General features: G+C 38.4%; 1 protein-coding gene and 2 pseudogenes across 1 annotated transcript; 2 read left to right on the forward strand and 1 right to left on the reverse strand.

Moving 5' to 3' along the window:
- The first annotated feature begins 2,407 nt into the window (after positions 1 to 2,407).
- On the forward strand, positions 2,408 to 3,653 carry LOC106338331 (pyrroline-5-carboxylate reductase-like). Its single transcript, XM_013777338.1, has 6 exons — positions 2,408 to 2,611; positions 2,728 to 2,772; positions 2,935 to 3,023; positions 3,082 to 3,195; positions 3,285 to 3,390; positions 3,501 to 3,653. The coding sequence occupies exons 1-6, from the start codon at positions 2,411 to 2,413 to the stop codon at positions 3,651 to 3,653; spliced, it is 708 nt and encodes a 235-aa protein (XP_013632792.1). The 5' UTR covers positions 2,408 to 2,410.
- A 535-nt stretch (positions 3,654 to 4,188) lies between these two features.
- On the forward strand, positions 4,189 to 8,624 carry LOC106341272 (annotated as a pseudogene).
- A 173-nt stretch (positions 8,625 to 8,797) lies between these two features.
- LOC106338332 lies at positions 8,798 to 9,714 on the reverse strand (annotated as a pseudogene).
- Positions 9,715 to 20,690: the final 10,976 nt, after the last annotated feature.

Raw genomic sequence — 20,690 nt, forward strand, 5'->3', positions numbered from 1 at the left:
AATGAATCAGTTTCAAGGCTGATTGGTATTTAGCATAAACCACATGTAAATAATTTATCTAGTATCTGAATTTATCAAACCTCAAAAACATATAATGAGATCAATCAATTTAATCGAACTTAGCATATAATCTTAAACCTCAAGACATTAGATTTTATCATGAATCTATCAACCTAGCATACGGATTCTCTATTTTCAAAGACATCTAAATCAGATCAATATAACCTATCATACGGATTATTTAGGGTTTCTATTTAAAACAGATCAGATTACAAAACTATCAATCATAGCATATGATATTAAACCTCAAGAATCATGCAATCAGATCATTCGTATTTTAAACAAGTAAACCTCAATCAGTCTATCAACCTATCGGATTATATAAGTAAAGCAAGCTAGCAACCTATCAGATTCAATCAATGTTTTAACAGGATGGTCGGTTTAAACAATTTTAAATAAGAAGAACAATTAACCAAGCAGGATGAGAAAAGAAATCTATCAATTTAACGGTCAAACAATTCTAGCAACATAGCATCAGATTCAATCAGATTTAAAACCTCAATGATCAAAACCGAAAACAGTTTTGATTTCAAAATATTTGATTAGGGTTTTAATATGTGACTTGATAATTATAGTATAATTAATTTTGATACTTATATTATTTAGGGTTTATAGATATAGGGTTAGGGTTTATCGGATTTTAACTTGTAAAAACCGATTTGGGGTTTTAATCATGTAGGAACATGATTTAGGGTTTGGGGTATCGAACTTTTAGAGCTTCGATTTACTCAATTAGGATTTTTGATCTATTACCCTATGGTTTTGATTCATAAAGATTAGGGTTTTAAGATTTCATTCTTTATCAATCAATCCATGTTCGATTATGGGTTCTTAGGTTTTGAATTACCTTTTAACCTTGGATGATTGTTGAATCGGACCACCAAAAGAGTTGAGCCGCGAGCTGGAAACGAACGGGACGCGAGCTGGAATGGATCGAGTCGCTTCTATCGGGTCGCGGACGTCCTTTGTTTGCTTGATCGAGAACGCCTTGATCGTCGGACGCGAGCTGTCTGATGCTGTCGCGAACGAGGAAGATGTCGCGTGCTGGAGCTGTTCTCGGGTCGCGAACGTCTGAGCTAGGATCAGGAACGCCTTGGGCTGAAGCTGATCGGGGACGCGAGCTGGAACAGATGTGGGAACAAGAGACACGATCGGGGTTTAGGGTTCGTCGGATCGCCGTCTAGAGTTAGGGTTTTAGGGTTTTTCGATTTGGGTATTAGCTTAGGGATTTAGAGTTTCGTGCTGATAACGTATTATAAAAGTAATGGAAAAGTCTATCTTTATTCATAACATAGAAGTTCCTTATATAAGAGATTACACCATCATAGATAAATCGTCATAGATAAATGGAAAGATTACAAATCATAATCTCTTGGTTATGAGCCATCAACAATCTGGTTCATAACACTTGAGATATTTTAGTAGCCCTACGATAAAACTCGTCGTTTACAAAAAAAAAGAAAATAGACATTCAATTTTTTTATTCTAATAGGGCTAACAGCCCTTTGGGCCAGTTAAAGCCGTTTCTAACAACTATTCGTCCATCATCTATTTAAGCCTCTTAAGCGTCTCTTTAAATTATTTAAAAAGTACGGCTTTGACTGGGCCACATAACCAGATAATCACGATTAATCCGGACTTTCTCCTTTATTATCTTTCGTGGACCTGGCTTATTTTGCATTAGTTTTGATATTAAACTGTTGGCCCAAACTCAAGATACCTAACTCTCCAGTAAACAACGAGACAAAGGAATCTGATATTCAAATTCAGTAAACAACAATTCCAGCAGGTTAAATTCTAAACGGGCAACAAATTCCAAAAACTAATGCAGCTCCGTCTAGAAACATACTAAGACATTTGGAAGTTTTGGAAGATACTGAGAAATTTCAAAGCAGTCGGCGCATATAAAAACCATGTTCATATATAACAAAAACTGTATAATAAAATCAGTCAGCATGAAATAACACAGTCGTAACAAAAACATTTGGCCATAGTCTCACTTTCAAAATTTACATTTCAAACAAAAAAATGGGGAAAATTAAAAGTAAAAGAGAGCGGCACGTAGTTGTCATTTGTGTAGATAATAATAAATTCTCTGTTCATCTGAAAAGTTTTTGTAATAAATTACAGTGCTCACAGTATAATCAAAAAGGCATTTTGCCTTAGACCCACCAAAAATATATAACTTTTAAGACCATGATTAACGGGATATCTTAATGGGGTTTTTAGGTTTTTTTTGTAATTAAAAAAAAGAAAAATGATAATTATGTTAAGCAACAGGTCTTATTTAGGAGAAGGAAGAGCAGGGTCTTGAGGGACATAGAGAGAGTTTGGTTTTTTTTTTCTTGCGATGGAGACGCTTCCAATTTCCGCAGAGAGCTTCAAAGTAGGGTTCATCGGAGCTGGAAAGATGGCGGAGAGTATAGCCAGAGGCGTCGTTGCCTCCGGGATGCTTCCTCCGAATCGTAACTCCACTGCAGTTCACTCGAATCTGAATCGCCGTCAAGTCTTCGAGTCCTTTGGCGTCAATGTCTTCTCCAGTAGCGAAGAAGTAAGTGGTTCTTCTTCTCTTTACCTCTCCTTAGAGTAATCTTAGAAAGAGAGGGAGCTAGAGATTTCTCATTGGAGTGAACCATGAACTTGACAGATGTTGAAAAAATTTGGCAGGTTGTTAAAGAAAGCGATGTTGTGATCTTCTATGTGAAACCTCAAGTTGGTATGCTTTCTACCTCTCAGTTTTTTTTTCTATATTGAATCACAATCGAATAGAAAATAAAAACAATTTGAAATCTATAATCCATTGACCATTGATCTGCAGAATTTACTTAAAGATATACCTTTTTACTGAAAGATCTCCTTTTTATCTTATGCTAGGAATGGTCTGGTCAAGATCGGTTCGTAAGGGTGATGCCTAATACACCAGCTGCAGTTGGTGAGACGGTAGTTTCTCCGAGTCCCTGTTTGTGATTTATTACTATCAAATGCTTACTGATGATGAACATTATGTCTTGCGTAAAATAGTAATGAGCCTTGGACAACGGAAGAAGATGGAGCACTTGTTGCTAAGTTGTTTGGCTCTGTGGGGAAGATGTTCAAAGCTGATGAGAAAATGTTTGATGCTGTCACTTGTCTCAGGTACGTCACGGTTTCTGAATGTCTTAAGTTGTTCAAGTCACGAATCAAGCATTCATGTACCCAACTGAATATTTTCAATCTTGTTACAGTGGAAGTGGACCAGCGTACATATTCTTAGCTATTGAAGCTTTAGCTGATGGAGGAGTAGCTGCTGGTTTACCCCGAGAACTCGCACTCGGTTTAGCTTCACAGACGGTCAGTCAACTGACCCATTGGTCCCCTACAGCTTCTTTAACCTTTTCTTCTGTTTTTCTTAATGTTTTGAATCTAGAAAGAGAAGACTGAGCTGTGTGTGTCTATGGCAGGTTCTTGGAGGTGCAACAATGGTGAGCAAAACGGGGAAGTATCCGGGTGTGTTGAAAGATGATGTTACTTCACCAGGCAGGACTACAAGAGCCGGAGTTCATGAACTGGAGAAAGGGTCTTGGAGCTGCAACAATGGTGAGCAAAACGGATAATTTATTTTTTTAAGAACCCTCGGTTAAGATACCTTCATTGGACCACTCAAAATGAGAATCTCTTAACAAAAGTTCTTAGGTTACAATTATTACTAAAAAAATCATTAAGAACTCCATTAGGGGTTTTAGGGTTAATCATGCTCTAAGGCCCCTAAACAGGATGAGTAATTCATAGTATAGTGGTTACAGTGTCTTTTTAGATGGGTGTGTGCCCGTTAGTTCGAAGCTCATTTTTGTTTTCATAACGGCTATGCTATTTTTGATACAAGTTTTACAGGCTTCTTTCAGTTTATGTTTTTGTGCCACAATTTTCTTTTACTTTCTATGATTTAGATTTGTGTTTATGTTTGTTTATATGAAAATTGGTGTATGTTTTAGATTTTTTCTACAGTCTTTTTAACAAATTATGTATTATAAGAATTTAAATTATTATTAATATAAAAAATATTAAAAAAATGTCTTAGGCCTGTTAAAGTGCTAGCACTGCACTGTCTCTGTCTCTCTTCTCTCATTAATCCAATCTATGTCTCCTTGTTCTATTTTCGTACATGTTCTTATTCCTTCCATAAAAGTTTTCATTGGTTTTGGGTTGAGTTTCATCATCTGTAAGTCTTGCTTTTTTGTTTTCCTTGTCGTTCGTGATTTCTTAGTTGAAATGGTTTCAGGAATGGATAAAAAGATCCATCTTTTCGGATTGTTTGGCCATTTCAATGAGAAAATTCGAATTCTTTTGTTTGCTCTTTCTCAGTTTGATATCTATATTTACATTTGGGTTTATTATCCCTTTGTCTAGCTGGTACTGAAAAGAATATGTTCTTGAAATTTTGCAAAGCATAATTTGATCATGGTCTCTTTAAGAATGAAGAAACTTTTTTGGTATTTTCTAACATGGTTTTGTGTGATTGTTTGCTTTATTCTGTGTTAGCTTTCTTAGAAGAGCAATGAGTTATTCTGCAGCCGGACTTGGAAAGCCTGGCTCAGGTATTACTTCTTCTTTATTTTCAAACCATTTCTGTTTTTGCGTGTTCCTATACTCGTATGATGTTTGTAATTCTGGCTTGAAACTTCACAAAAAAGGTTTTGTGGTGTAAGAGTTTTATAAATCTCCACTGGTTTGTGACTCATTCACATTGTTGTTTCACAGGTAAAAGGAGAATAAGGGAGCTTTTAACTCAATCTGATAACCGATTCTGTCCCTGGTCCAAAGTGGGTGTATGTCATCCCTGTTTAAAAATGAGTATTATCTTTTACCGTTGTGTGGCTCTTTAACAGTTAGCAGTGCAACCGTATCCTTATACCAAATCTTGGTTTGTGTAATCAATAATTGACTTTATTACAGGTCAGCAAATATCGGAGTGTTCATATGCTTAAAATGTTGCGGTGTCCACAGAAGCCTCAGCACTCATATCTCAAAGGTGATGAATGACTCTTTCCTTCTCCTTCTATTTTACATAACCGTTGGTACACTTGCTTCTTGACAGAGAATCTTTTCCCAAGTTTATTGATAGTTTGAGAGGTTGTTTCTAGGTCTTGTCTGTGACATTAGATGAATGGTCAGATGAAGAAGTCGATTCTATGATTGAAATTGGAGGAAATGCCTCTGCTAATTCAATCTACAAGGCATTTATACCTGATGGTTTCTCTAAGCCTGGACCTGATGCTACTCATGACCAACGTATGAGGTTTATCCGGTAGGTTCTCCGATAAAAACCGAACAAAATAGTGTGTTGTTTATACCAACACTACAAGGGGAGGGGGCAAAGATAGCATAAGAAGATAAAGTTCTGGTCAAAAATGCTATCTTTGACATAGCTCATTATTTAAGATAGCATTTTTTTACATCAATGCTATAAAAAGCTGCATATATAATATCTTTATACGTTAAAACGCTATCTTTTCTCTCTTACCCTAATTTCATTTTCCCTCTCACTTTAGTTCACTTGCCTCCAAATATAAACATAACAATTATTCTATAAAAATTTAATCATAAAAAGAAAAAAAAAATCTATTGGTTGAAAGGAATACACAAGGATTGCAATCTCTACCCTTAATTTTTTTAATCAAAGGTGGGGATTGTGTTTTGTCCTCTCCTTGTGTCTTCTTAAACACGACAGATCTGAGTTCAGTAGAAAAAAAAACGCAGAGAGATGAGACAGAGAGAGATGAGAGATTGCATGAGGAAGAAGAAGATACCGGTCTTTTTCTCTTCTCATCTCAACTCTTTCCTCTGATGCTCTCCATTCTTTTTCTGAAACACGACAGAGAGATGAAAGATAAGAGATGAGACAGAGAGATGAGAGATTGAGATTTCATGAGGAAAAATAAAAGACCGGTCTGATTCGTCACCGCCGTCATCTCCCGAGAACGCCTCTCCCCTCTGCAGCCGAATTCGAACCCAACGGTACCCAGAACAACAACCCATCACCGCTCAAAGACAACGACGGTGAGATTCACTCCCGTCATCAACCCATGTTTTCGATTAGGGTTTCCATTTGTTTCAGTTTTAGGGTTTGGATTGGGGCGTTTGCAATTAGGGTTTTGATTTGTTTCAGGTTTAGTGTTTTGATTGGGGCTTTTCCGATTAGGGTTCAATTTGTTACAGTGTTTATGTATCTAGATCTGTCACAGAGAAGCTTGAGTGAAAACGACTACAACGAAATGGTGGTGGTGGTGTACGGAGAGAAGACAAATATCTCGGTTTGGTCGGCGTGAATCCTCTTTGGTCTCTTCAGCTTCATGAAGAACATATGGAGGCTCGCCAGTCCCAAATAACTGGTATCAATCTTCCTCTTCGCTTATGATTCTGCTTCTTGCTGAAATATTTTATGGCTGTTGATTTGTTGATTTCTCTCATGGTCCCAATGACTGAGTACTTCAGTGTGCGGCGAAGGAAGCTTCACTTAGGTCTTCTCAGTGATCTTAAACGCTGTCCGTTGACAATGCCATGTTTCCCTAGCTAGGAAAATTGTGATTTTGTGTGTTCCTCCTCATACTTCAAAGTTACATGTCAATTGAAAACACTTACGTGAATGGCTTGTTTTATTTGAGTTAAATTTTCTTGACTTGTTCCTACTTATTCTCATAGCACAGTTTGTTTGATGATACACTACAGAACTGGAACCACAGCCACGACAAGGAGCAGATGCTTAAGTGATCTGGAGGAGATCACATAAGAAGGAAGACAGATGAGACAGAGAGAAGATATATGCGATTGATGAATTTTGTGATGTTGCAGGGATTGATGAAGAAGTTGACGAACTTCCAAAGGTATATCTCTTGGCCAAATCTCTAGTTACAGAGATCATGATGCTTTGAAAAGACTTAATTGCTTTGTTCTTTTTTTAAACCAGAAAATGGTCGATCATGATTACGTGGAGTATAACAACTCTTCCATAACGAGTTCCTGTCAGGCTCACTCTCCATGGCTCTCTTCTTATCATCATTTCCCCTTTATAAGTCTGGTGCAAGAAGCTTGACGTCAGAGGAGGCAAGACGTCGTGCTGTGGGGATGCGAATCGTGGTGTGGTGCGCCACTAGGAGATAGATCTTTAGGTTCTGAAATTTTAGGTGTAGCTTTGGAAGGTAAAGAACACTTGGCATCAGATAGATCTTCAAGACACTTGCACTCCACTATTAACATCTTGGTGGTCATGGCGATCATAGTGAAGACTTAGCTTTAGGTTTATGTTTTTGGTTTAGCTATAGGTTTATGTTTTGGTTTAGTTATGGTTTAGATTTTTGGTTTTGTTTTTGGTTATTTAGTAAACAATTTCGATATATACAATTTTAAAATATTTTTTATTTTTTATTTTTATAATTTTTTTTATTTTCTATCTACACTATCACAACAATTATTATATGCTATTATAAGTTATATAATTTCATAAATAACAAAACGCTATTGAAATAATACATTAAAATAGCATACAAAAAATGCTATCTAGAGTGCTCGAGAAAGATTGCGGGGGAAGATACAGCGTTCGCGATAACGCTGTGCTATCTCCTAATAGCGTTTTCATCATGCTATATATGAGACGTTTTCTTGTATTGGTGCAAACATCATTACTTTTTTTTACTGTCAGGTCAAAACATGAGCTACAAGAGTTTCTGAAACCAAGCTTGCGGATCACTTCCGTGAAGGCCCCCAGTACAAAGAGTTCATCATCATATCTTTCATCAAGCCTATCTAAAAAGTTTATCGATAGCTTTCGTATAAACTCATCATCACAGAAGCCGGTATAGTATATACTTGGACATTGCTCTCAGCCTTTTTGGTATTGAAAAACTTAAAACAATGACAGCAACTTGAAGGCATGGTTGAGTTCATTGGATTGTTGAAGGTTACTCTCAAGAAGGGTACCAATTTAGCTATCCGAGATATGATGACAAGTGATCCCTATGTTAAGTTGACTCTAGGACAACAGGTAAAAACTAGTTTAAATTCTTGGAAGGTATTGGTTATTTGATTGATGATCTTTTTCATCTTATTACCAGACTGTACAATCAACTGTAAAGAAGAGCAACTTAAACCCTGTATGGAATGAGGAACTCATGCTCTCTGTCCCTCATGACTATGGCTCAGTGAAGTTGGTAAAAAAGCTTACATCCCAAACCAGTTTTAACTTTCTTTGAATCTTTGGTACAAGTTTTTTTTTTACTTAAGGGTGGTTTGGTGGTGATTGTGCAGCAAGCGTTTGATTATGACACACTTTCTGCGGATGACATAATGGGAGAAGCCGAGACTTGATATACAACCACTGATTAATATCAGCAATGGCTTTTGGAGTCCCTGAAATGTTTAGAGATATGCAGATTGGAAAATGGCTGAAATCGCATGACAATGCTCTTATAGAGGACAACATCATCAACATTACAGATGGGAAAGTGAAACAAGAGGTTAAGATCAAGCTTCAGAATGTTGAGTCTGGTGAATTAGAATTAGAAGTGGAGTGGCTGTCTCATGAGTCTTGACCAATAATATAACAAACTGTTATAAACTCATTCAAAATATATATTAAAAAAAAAGTGTTATTGTTTGAGAAAATGTGAAACTTCGATCTTGAAAACTCTCATTTGGTGTTGTGTTGTACTGATTCTTTTTACAGGTTAGACCGTTTGTATTAACTCGAATGGATTAATATGTTTTAATCCTTTTCTACACAGACAACCCCATTTAGAACCATGACACTCTCAATCTCGTTATCAGTATTTTCCTCGTCGCTGCTTAAGCCTCCTTCACCTTCGCTTAGCTCATTTAGCTGCTTCGCCTTTACCTTAACGCGTCTTCCTTTAATATATCTGAACTCCCACTGTGGTGGAGGATACTTCTCGTACTTATCCTTCATCCCAAGCTTCAAAAATACTTTGCCAACTATATGCACAATCGCAATGTTCGGTTTCACTCCAAGCTCCTCCATGTTAGCAAACACCTTGAGAAAAAAAAAACAGACATCATCAGGTTGTCTGAAAAGAATGCCTCTGCTAAGAAATGACTTTTACTTTACCTCAAAGAGCTTGTGGTGAATATCTCTCTCTTGTAGTATATAGAGATCATTTGGTTGAAGAACTTTCTCGGAGTTCCTTCTAAATGCTCCATGAACAGTTTGTTCCAGAGTTCCTCAGCTTCGTCGAGTCGGTTATCTTCAGCTAGAGCGTTTAGTAATGAGATGTGAGATCCCATTGTTCTTTCTTGGCCTTTGCTCAGCATCCATCTTGTCACCTGAATGATCTTCTTCCACTCTCTTTTTGTCCCAGGCAATGAAGGAGTCAAGCGCTCCGTAGACTTCTTCTTTAACGTTTGACAGTTCTTATATCTGAAGATAACAAGATTCATCACCTCAGGTAACAGCTACTAATATTCAACAGCATGATGAAGATAGTATTACACAGGCAAAATAATCTTGGCAGCCTTGGAGATACTTCCGCTTCTCTTCCTTGTTTTCCATACTCGAGGGTATCAAGGCCTTGGACCTCTAGCAGCACAAACCTGAACAAGTAATTGAATTGTTTGAAAATAGAAGCCTTAAGAGCATTGCTCAGAAAGAGGTACGAACCACAACATTGTTAGGCCTCTTGGAGAAGAGTTTGGTTGATTCCTTTGTTTGAGGAAGATAAGGTAGTGAATATCTCAAGCTAAGCATTCTGAGGAATCAATTCACAGAACATGTAAAGTTGAAATATTTATCATTTTTAGCTTACAATACATAAGCTTTGTATTCATAACAGATTGAAAACACCAGAAACTCTTAAGAAATGAAAACCAACCACAAGAGATATGTTGTGAATCAAAACTTACATGTGCATTCTTCACAGTTAGGCGAAAAGCTAAGATGATTCTTCTTCTTCTTCTACTTAGCTGCTTGTCTCTCTGTATCCAATGTGATTCTCATCCAAAAACATATGAAACGCTGTGTTTAGGGAAAATAGAAAAGGCCCATTATCTTAAAAAGTTAACGACCCATTAACCTCGAAAACTTTGATCCGTCTCTCTCTCTCTCTCTCTCTCTCTCTCTCTCTCTCTCTCTCTCTCCACATCAATATGGACTAATATGGACACACCCAAATCCACCCTTAAAATGTTTTGTCTAAATGGGCGACGCCCAAATACACCCATGGCCCAAATGGGCAAAACCAAATGGACATGGCGGCCCAAATATTAAAAATATCTAGGGTTAATGAAATTGGGGAAAATAATAATTTTATTTCTGGCCTTCAGGGACTCATGATTCTCTCTAACTGCGTCATAGTAAAGTCACAAGTTCTTCAAAGTATTCTTCATCTTCACCTCCTCAGATAGAGAGAGAGAGAGAGAGAGAGAACATTCGAGGTTTGAAATTTGTTGGGTTTGCGATTCTAGGTTTGATGGGTCTCTCTCGATTTAGGGATTTTGGGTTTGATGGGTTCGATTGACTTGTAACTTGTGATTCTCGGTTTGAACTTTGATGGGTTTGCGATTCTAGGTTTGATGGGTCTCTCTCGATTTAGGGATTCTGGGTTTGATGGGTTCGATTGACTTGTAACTTGTGATTCTAGGTCTGAACTTTGATGGGTTCGATTGACTTGTAACTTGCGATTCTAGGTTTGAACTTTGATGGGTTCTTCAAGTTCGATTGTTTGCTTTGGCTCGGTTTGATGGGTTTTTTAATGCTAAGCTTTGTTATCATCTTATTTATGCAGGCTTGTCACTCAACCAGTCCAGTATACATCCGTACAACGGTGCAAGCTTCATTGCAAGCTAGATTTGTTGCAAAGGTTATATTTGGTTCATGTTCTCATTTAGTGGTTCATGCTCTCTTTTGCCTCATATGAGTTTTTCTTCTGAGGGACCTTTCTTTAATGGAGATAAATATGTTTCAATCTTGTTAATGTTTCAGTTTTGAATATGTTTTCATTTAATCGTGTGTATTGGTGTAATGGTTATCTTTAATCTCTTTTGTTCAGATGGATGAGGATGATTTGAACCTAAATGATGATGATTATATTTGAGTGTTGATGAGATGATGGATCAGAATGAAGATGATCATGGGCCTAATCATGTACAAGATGATTCTACAAGTGCAATGTTCTTTCAATTTCCATTAAAACTGTGTCTTCTGAGTCGTCATTCAGTGTTGGAAGCCGTGTTATTAGCAAGTATGGGAGCCGACTTCTTCCATCAAATGTACAAGCTCTCATTTGTACTAGCTCTCATTTGTAAAAGAAATTGGCTGCGTGGGTTTGAAGTGATGTGTAAGTTTTCTGATTTTCTACTGATTTTTATACTGAAATGTTTGTAGATATGTATCTTTACTTGGTTGTATTGTTGATATGTCTCTTTACTTGACTGCTGTGATTTTTATACTGATTTGCTTGCATGTTTAACTAAATAGACTTGTGTGGATTAACTTGTTCACTTGTCCATGTTGCTGTCTCATTTGTTTGTGTTTGTTCATGTTAGGTGATTCTGAAGAAGAAGAAGAAGAAGAAGAAGAAGAAGAAGAAGAAGAAGAAGAAGAAGAAGAAGAAGAAGAAGAAGAAGAAGAAGAAGAAGAAGAAGAAGAAGAAGAAGAAGAAGAAGAAGAAGAAGAAGAAGAAGAAGAAGAAGAAGAAGAAGAAGAAGAAGAAGAAGAAGAAGAAGAAGAAGAAGAAGAAGAAGAAGAAGAAGAAGAAGAAGAAGAAGAAGAAGAAGAAGAAGAAGAAGAAGAAGAAGAAGAAGAAGAAGAAGAAGAAGAAGAAGAAGAAGAAGAAGAAGAAGAAGAAGAAGAAGAAGAAGAAGTGAATCAAGTTTAATTCTAAATTTAATTATCTTTTGTAAGACATGATGTTTAACTCTAAGTTTAAGTACCTTTATGTAAAACATGGAGTTTAAGTCTAAGTATCTTTCGTAGAACATGAAGTTTAATTAAGTTAAAGATGTTATATATGAAATTTAGAATCTGTACATCTTTTAAATTGAAAATTAAACTTTTTACATTAAGTGGGCGTCTGGACCACATGGACAGTCCAACTGGTCATGGTCTTATTTGGACATGGTCCTATTTGGGCTTTGACCAAAAACGCCCCGAAAAAAATAAGCCCATCTGAACACGCCCAAATCCGCCCAGCCCGTTTAATTGACATCCCTACTATGACACACTGAAAATGACCTAACGAACTCTCACAACGTCTAACTGTAATATACATAATTCTTGATGTTTCTGTTAATAAGGCCACCATTTTTTGTGACATTTTCAGAAAACTGTTGTTAGAAGAAGCTAAAGTTATAATTTTATGTAATTAAAAAAAAAAGGTATAATGTAATAAAGTTTGTTAATTCTCACAAAATCTAGTTTAATAGTAGAGATTAGTATCAAACTTATATTGACATTAATGTATATTCTGTAAACTAGTAGTATCTTTTTGTACCAAATAACTTTTACAAATTTGACACTTTCATAAAAGGAAAAACGTTTCTTAGGTACACAGACTGACTATAGGGTAATGTATATGAAATCATACAAAGTATTAAAATGTGCTAGCAATGACACCAACTGATCAAAATTATATCGATTTCACCGTTCGGTGTGTAATCAAATCTATTTTAAAGTTGCTGTGGGGCTAAATGAAAATTTAAGAAAAATTAATCTGATCCAAGATAAAAAAAACTGGATTTGTGCCCTATGTAAAGGCCACCCTTTTGTTTCATGTTGTTAGCGTCAAATTTTCTTTTCTTCTCAAAAACAAAATCACAAATATGGTGAAGATATATTTTACTAGGGTTGAGCCCGCTACGAGCGGGTGAGCAAGTGAAAAAATATAAAAAATTTTAAATTCTTATATACGTTTTACTCAGCTTAAATTAATATTTACCGTTGCTTTTTTTTTTTGTTAGAAATGATATACCCGTATAGTCAATAAAAAAATCTTTTTAATTTATACAACTATTATGATTGTAATATTAAGATTTGAGGAATATTTGCTTCGCATTTTGAACTGGTAAAATTTAGTTTTGTTTACTTGACGGGAAAAAAAACTACGAACTTGTTCTGTAATTATGAAACAATATATTAGAGTGACCGCAATAACATAGCAGAGAATTTTAAGAACCTATGAATCGACCGAACAAAAATAAAATTTAATTGCATAGCTACTGAGTAATTGAAAGTTTGTGTAGGAGTGTGTTATGTGATTGTTTTGTCCTCGTAATGTATTACTAATACATAAGAACAATGTTTTTTTTTTTTTTTTTTTTTTTTTTTTTTTTTTTTTTTTTTTTTTGTGAATATGCATTTGGCATCAGTCCATCCTACACTAATTGCTTACTAATTGATTATTTTTGTTTGGAAAGGGTAATGGGTTTGCAAACTGGATGTCTTACGCTAGAACAACCAATGACATAAAACTTTCAAATTAGTGAGATTTGTTAATGTAAAATCTTAGAACAATGTTTGGTTTTCGTATATATGCATTTCGAATCAGTTCATCGTCTCCATTAATTGCTTAATATTTGATTATGGTTTGCTAGGGAAAAAAGTCTTTTTGGCAAACATGACGCCTTATTTTATAACTGAAGAAGTCTGATATGGTAGAGTTTAAAAAAACCTAAGGAAACCACTGACATAAAAGTTTTGAAGTAGTCGGACTTGATAATGTCTGGAAATGCAATGTAAACGTCATCATGTCTTGTAACTTTGGTTCCTTCTTTCCAAAGCAACCATCTTCCTTAACTGAGTAGGTGCCTTCTTTCCAGAGCAACCATCTTCCTTAATTGGTGACTCCTCCCCTCTCCCTTCTATTAACAGAGTTGTGACCTGGAGCAGTTGCAACAGCTAGTCCACCTTCAACTGCTTCATCGCCAACACAGCTACCATGATCTACGAGGGTTATCTTAACTCGGGGAATGTGGCTCCTTTTGACTGCTCCAGCACCTTACATATAATCTCCCAGATTGTTATTGCCACCCTGTCAAAGTGCATCCTAATCTTTAATTACCGACGTAGTAAAGTTGCACTTGACTAAAGTTTGTACAAAACATAACAGAACCTCAAAATTAAACTGCGGTGGACATGCTTGGTTCCTAAAATTCGGGAAACAGTGAAGCTCTAATGGTTTGCAGTCAAGTTGAAATGGGATAGGTTAAATTGGAAGGTTAAAGTGCTCTCAACAATATCTTCCGACTTATGTGATGTCCAGTTTCTTACTCTCATTGGAGATCGGCGAAAAACTTGNCGATTTTTGTGGAATTAAAACCCCCCCCCCCCCCCAAAGCGTGGATTTCATTGGAAAAATGGGAAAAGTTGTGTTTATCAAGAGAAGAGGGAGGCATTGGTTTTAGGATGATACAAGAGTTTAATGTAGTTTGCTGGCGAAACAGTTGTGGAGATTGATACAATTTCCAGACACTCTTATGGCCTGTGTTTTGCGTGGCAATTATTATACACTTAGTTCCAAGGGCAAATCTCTAAAATAGGACATTTCTAATTTATGTCACAAAAATAGCCCTCAAAAACTAAAATTATCAAAATAGTATTTTATTTTTTGAAAAATTTAAAATTTTTTTATTTTACAAAATTTGAAATCTTATCCCAAAACCGCACTCCCCAACTCTAAACCTAAAACCTAAACTCTAAACCCTAAACCTTAAATCCTAAATCTTAAACCCTAAACCCTAAATCATAAACCCCACCCCTTAGCTCTAAACCCTAAACCCTAAACCCCACCCCTAAACTCTAAACGCTAAACCCTAAACTCTAAACCTTAAACCCTAAACCCTAAACCCTAAACCCTAAATCCTAAACTCCACCCATTAACTCTAAACCTTAATGACATTAAGTGTTATTTTGGTCATTTTTATCTCTTTTGATAAAACATTAAGTGCTATTTTGGTCATTTTTATTCTTAGAGGCTATATTTGTGACAACAACTTTTATAGTGCTATCCTAGTCATTTTCTCTAGTTCCAATCTTTTGCTTGGAAGGTAAATGCTCCACAAAATATTCCTCATCTTATATGGCACTTACTCTCAGGACATGTAGCAGTCACCAAGAACTTGAATTGTCGCCATATGCGATGTGATAATATTGTAACACCGCGACCGCCTATGGCTAATGGGCCTCCCACATCCGCTCTCTCGGCCCGTGTCATTGGGTGCCAAGCTCAACCAAACATTTATTCAAGCTCCTTAAAACACAATCTAGAACACAGATCACTCTTAGTAGAACAACCCACTGTCGTGGTGCTGTTCCCTTTGCGGTTCGACCTTGATACCTAAACAATCATTTGGATCAAGGATCGATCACAAGTAATAGAGATCAAGTCCGATAGGTTCACCGAGCACTCTAGTATCTACTTTCGCTGACTAGAGATGCGCGGCCCGTTCATTCAATATCAAGCAAACTACTACACGGTTAATGAGTGGATTAAACCTAAGATCTAGCAGTAAGTGATCAGGTTAAAGCTAGCATTAAGAGCTGAGATGAACGAAGACACAATAGATTTACTTATTTATGTTTAGTCTTTCGATTAACACCCTAGAACCCTAGACAAGCTAGCTGACTACTCAGCCATAACACAAGATGAACCAGACATGATAACTGAATAATACTGTATATAAATCCAACGATAAATCAACAGGGTTCAGGATGATCTTCTCTGTCAAGAAGAGGATCCGTCTCCCTTGCAATAGCAATTATTCAAGAATAGGTCTAGGTCTCTTGCAAAATTAGCGTAGTCTGAAAATATAAGATAGAGGCCGCTTTTATATGGAGGCGTACTTAGACTTCAGAGTAGTGAATCAGCAATTAGGGCAAATCTCTAAAAGATATGGAAACTTCCATAAATGTCGAGAACAATCGTCTGGCTGCTCCTGGTAGGATCAACCGTCAGACTGCTCCGCTTGATTGTTCTTCGGGGAAAGTCTCCAATTCTTGCTCCTTTCTTCGCGCTTCTTCCTTTAGCTATTCAGTCTTCTCCAGACCTGAAAGAACTCTAAAAGGACTAGACTAACTCGATAAAACACTGAAAACAAGTTAGAAAACATATACACAATGATGTCAAAAACACCACATATCAATTCACCTAAACTTAGCTCCTTGTTTGTCCTCGAACAAGGCAAGTACCAAGAACAGGGAAAAGGTTTGAAAGTGGGTGAACTCTCCTAATTCTCAATAACCATACCTTAACCACGAATCTCTGAACCATACAAGCAGGCAACTGGGACCACGCACTTTTGCCAGAACCTTAACTGATCGCTGTTCAAAGATCGGCTCCATACTCTACATCTCAAGCCTGAAAAGCACACTATCGAGACAGAATTCCCTATATTCATTTTAAAGTGGCGTGATCCTCTTATCACAAGCATTATTCAGGGTAGACGGGCTAGGTGTGAATAGGCTAATTTTATAGTGGAGTCAAAGAGTGTTTAGGGGCTACCAATGTTTTTTGTAGTGGATGCAGGATATCACACAAAATAGCAAGAGAGGATGGATCCATTGATGTCCACAACCCCTCACTCGTTTTTATGACTTCTGGAGCTATCTCTTCGATTGTTCCCTTGCTCCCTATTATTGGTACCAACTCTCCTTGTCCTTATCGCCCAGCGGTTCTCTTCATTGGTTCTTTTGCCGTAGTTCTCATGATATCGAAAGGAGAGCTTTCATTCAGAGTCTCGGTCAAGCATAAATTCTTCCTCGGCTAGCTCCAATTGAATTAGCTCAAGGGGGTCGACGTCCAAGCAGCTGTTAACCTCTGTCGTTCTAATCCTCCTTCTCCAACAGTGATCTCGTATAAAAGAAATATATATATATATATATATATATATATATATATATATATTTTGATAACTGAATACAAAAGATGAGATCAAGCTGATGGTGTGACGGAGAAGGAGATGATGCATGGAATGATTGGTGCCGATGGCGACTCTGCTAGTTCTCCCTTGCTCTTTGCTGCCTGTTATGGAGCAGTTGTTCCGACTGCTTAAACTGATTGTTCTCCTTGTTCTGTTCGAATCCTTGCAACTATAACGAGTAAGAGGTTGTGTCGATCCTTTCCTCTCCAAACTTTTTGCACATATCTGCACATATGAAACTGAAAACAGAATGCATGAAGGTGGAATAAAGGCTTAGGTGCAAGGTAGGAACTAGCTAAAAATGAGCTGGTCACTCAGGATCAGCAAGATGGATGAAGAGAATAAGAAGTCCTGAGTGTAGGTCTCGTTTCCCTTACAAGAGGAAATTGCAGTCAATATTAGGTTCAAGTTAGGTGGAGTTATGTCTACCCAGTGTAACCTGATCGACTGAAAACTTCTGGAGAATCATGTGAGATAAGTCAGGACTGTTCTGGGTCCAAGTGTGGGTCCTTCGTCACTGCTAAGGTCACTGAATAAAAAAGTTAAAGCACAAGGTGGTTAAAAGATCATCACAGAATAGGGTCCTAATTTCCACAAGAGTTTGGACTGACTCGATAAAACACAAGGACTGACTCAAACATAAAAGCCAAAAGAAACAGAAGGGAGATTAGTTTCACACAATCGCCTCCCACAGACTTATTTCACACCATCCCTGGTTGTGAAAATAAATTCGAGGTAGGCTAAACAAACCGAACAAAAGCAAATAAAAAGCATGAAAAATAAATTGTTCAGATGGATAACACAATGAGAGAGGGTGATGTGGCGGGATCTGTCTTACTCCCCGCTCTCGGACCGACCAGCTGTCCTCCTGTTCCGCGGTAGATGCTCTCCTGCTCTGGAAGATCCAACCGGTTCCTTGCCCGGGCGATGTGATTGCTGCGGAGTCTGCTCATGTGAGGATGGCCTGGCCTCTTGACTGCCAAAACAACCTCCGGTGATCGCTTTGAGGATCCTCTTAATGAGGCTGTTGTTCTTTTGCTGCGAATCAACCATCCAGCGGCGGTATGCCGCGTCGTCTGCGTCATCATCGAGTGGGCCTAGGTCATAAACGGTGTCCTCGTCTGGTGTGATGTCCTCTGGCTCATCCATTTCGTCATCAGGAGGTGGTGCTCGCTGATCGGCACAAAGGAACTCCGGGTCAGGTAAGAAGCGGATGTTCTCGATCGTGCTGAAGTTGGTGAGATGTGGTTGCGGGAGCTTGACGTACAACACGTTGCCCTCCTTGTCCGCAAACTTGTAGGTGAACTCGTCGCAGAGTATGTGGCAAGCGATCAGATAAGGGGTGTCGATGTACTCGATCTCATGGGTTACCGCGTATGAACGGAGATCGATCCCAAAGTACTTGAAGAGAGGAGTGAGTAGGCTACCACAGCGATCCTTCTTCCCCTCGGACTTGTTCTCGGCTCTCATCAAACAGTCCCATCGTGTATAGAACATCCATATGAGATGGTATCCAGGGTTGGTGTTAACCGGCTGGATTGGGATGTCCCTAGCTCTTCGGATCTCGTCCTCAAGCCCCGAGTATAACATCTGCAGCTCTCCCTTTGTGACCTTCGAGGTCTGAACCTTAGCGAACAAGAGGTTGGAGACCATCTTCGCAATTATCCTTAGAGTAGGGTTTCTGATCTTGGACTGGTACACCTTTCGGGATGTGAATGATCCGTTTGCAATGAGGTCCCAACAACGGTCTATTGGCGTGAACTTGTTAATCACTGCCACTTCTCTACGCTCGTCGGAGATCTCATAAATCTCATTAAGCTTGTAGAGCGAGAGAGAGCAGAACTTGCCGTCAGCCATGAAAGAGAAAGAACAGTTCTCACATGTTGGCTTGGAGGGATCGTCGTACCCGATGTGAGCTGTAGCGAGCACTTGGCGAACTAGATCCGGGTAGAGTTCCTGCGTTCGGTAGCAGAGAGGAGCAATTCCCATGGCATGGAGTGTTTCGAACACAACAGTATCGAGACCAAGGGAGACGAGGGTGTCTGCGTGACCGAAGTGAGTGGGGAGGATTTCGATGTTGAGGAGTGAGTTGTACCATTTCGCAGACTCCTTGTCCCATCCCTCGCAGTTGAAATCGAGGAGCATCGGGTCGTCGATATTGATTGGCTGACCCTCTTGGTCCTTCCGCGGCCAGGGGTATGAAGCCAGAGCATTGTGGTTCGGAGGCGGCACATAGTTCTCGCGGGTGATCTTTGGGGTTTTAACCGACTTTTGCTTGGTTCGTGGAGGCATCTGTAAAAGAAATCAAGCGGTTGTATATTAGAACCGTTCGTGGGTTGTCTAGAAAAGGATGGAATCCTAACCATTCTCAAAAACCAAATCCATTCAATTCCCAAACAACCCTACGATAACATGAAGAATAATAACCCGTAAAGTACCATAGATCAATCAGTATTTAAACCACAATCTCATAGATACCGCATCACTTAAGCTTGTGTACAGTCGCGATATACCATGAATTTGACCCATTTTCATCCATGGTATATAAGTGTTTTACTATCTATATATTATAATATATATATTCTATCATATTAGATATGTTTTCAGGTTCAGGAGTATGTTGGAGTAAAGTGATGATTATGGAGCATTTAGGAGCTTAAAAGAGATTTCATCCGAGCTGACCATTAGAGGTCGATATGTATTGGGGTCGAAAATGGTTACAACGAAGTTAACGTCCAAATCCCCGCAAAATAAAAGTATGTCTTTTCGCAACAAATCATGCTCGGTCAAGAGAACGTCACAACGTATGTTCCCGACATAAAGATTCGTTCGAATTCTATTTAGATCAAACATAAGCCATCAGAAACATACCCAGACCGGTTACGGATAGGTCCGAGTATGACGATCGGAACACGGACGAACCAAGCTCGGTCATTACGCTACTACCGCACATGCACGCTGTCCGGTCGCTACGTAGCGACCGAGCGTCCGTTCCGCCCGATCGCTACATAGCGACCGAGCTCTTCCGAAACATCGATACAACAATTAGTCCATGCATTCTCGTCTACCCTTTGATGCTATCTCCCGAAGGCCGTAGCGAACCCATTTCATGCTTCCCGCCATTCTAAGTCATCGATCAAACTTTACGGTAAAAACCGCGGAAAGTTTGAAGCCGTAATAAACGCTTTGAGTCAGAAGACGGCCCAAAGGGACCTAAGGCATGACTTGAGGCCCAACTTACGATTTCTTAACCAGCAGCCCATAAGCCACATGACGGTTTACACTTGGTTCGCAAGGAAAGATAAACGTCAAGTTTCCGCAGATAAATACAAAATTTTGAAGATAATTACGGGGATCGGAAAAAATGGAATATCTCCATTTTTATGCTATGACGGCTTAAGGGCAGAAGAGGAAAAGCGCAAACCGACCTAGGAGCTAGTATATAAGGAGTCATAGGCGAAAAGCATGGGAGGACTTTTTGGAGAGCAAACTTAGCAATTAGAGCAATTAGGCATATTTCCGTTTTTGTTATTCGAGCTGCGACTCAACTAGGTTATTGCCGTCTTAGGGTTTTAGAACTAGGAATCTCGCCGACAGCTCTCGTAGCCCAGGCTCTTACCTTGTTGTAACGCCCAAACGCGAATTCAGAATAAGATCTACTTTGCTGTCTTTTCGATTTCTTATACTTTATCGTTGTTATTCTTGTGTTCTGATTGCTTGGCGTGTGGTAT

Source organism: Brassica oleracea, chromosome C4, assembly GCF_000695525.1.
Source record: "Brassica oleracea var. oleracea cultivar TO1000 chromosome C4, BOL, whole genome shotgun sequence".
Classification (NCBI taxonomy): Eukaryota; Viridiplantae; Streptophyta; class Magnoliopsida; order Brassicales; family Brassicaceae; genus Brassica; species Brassica oleracea.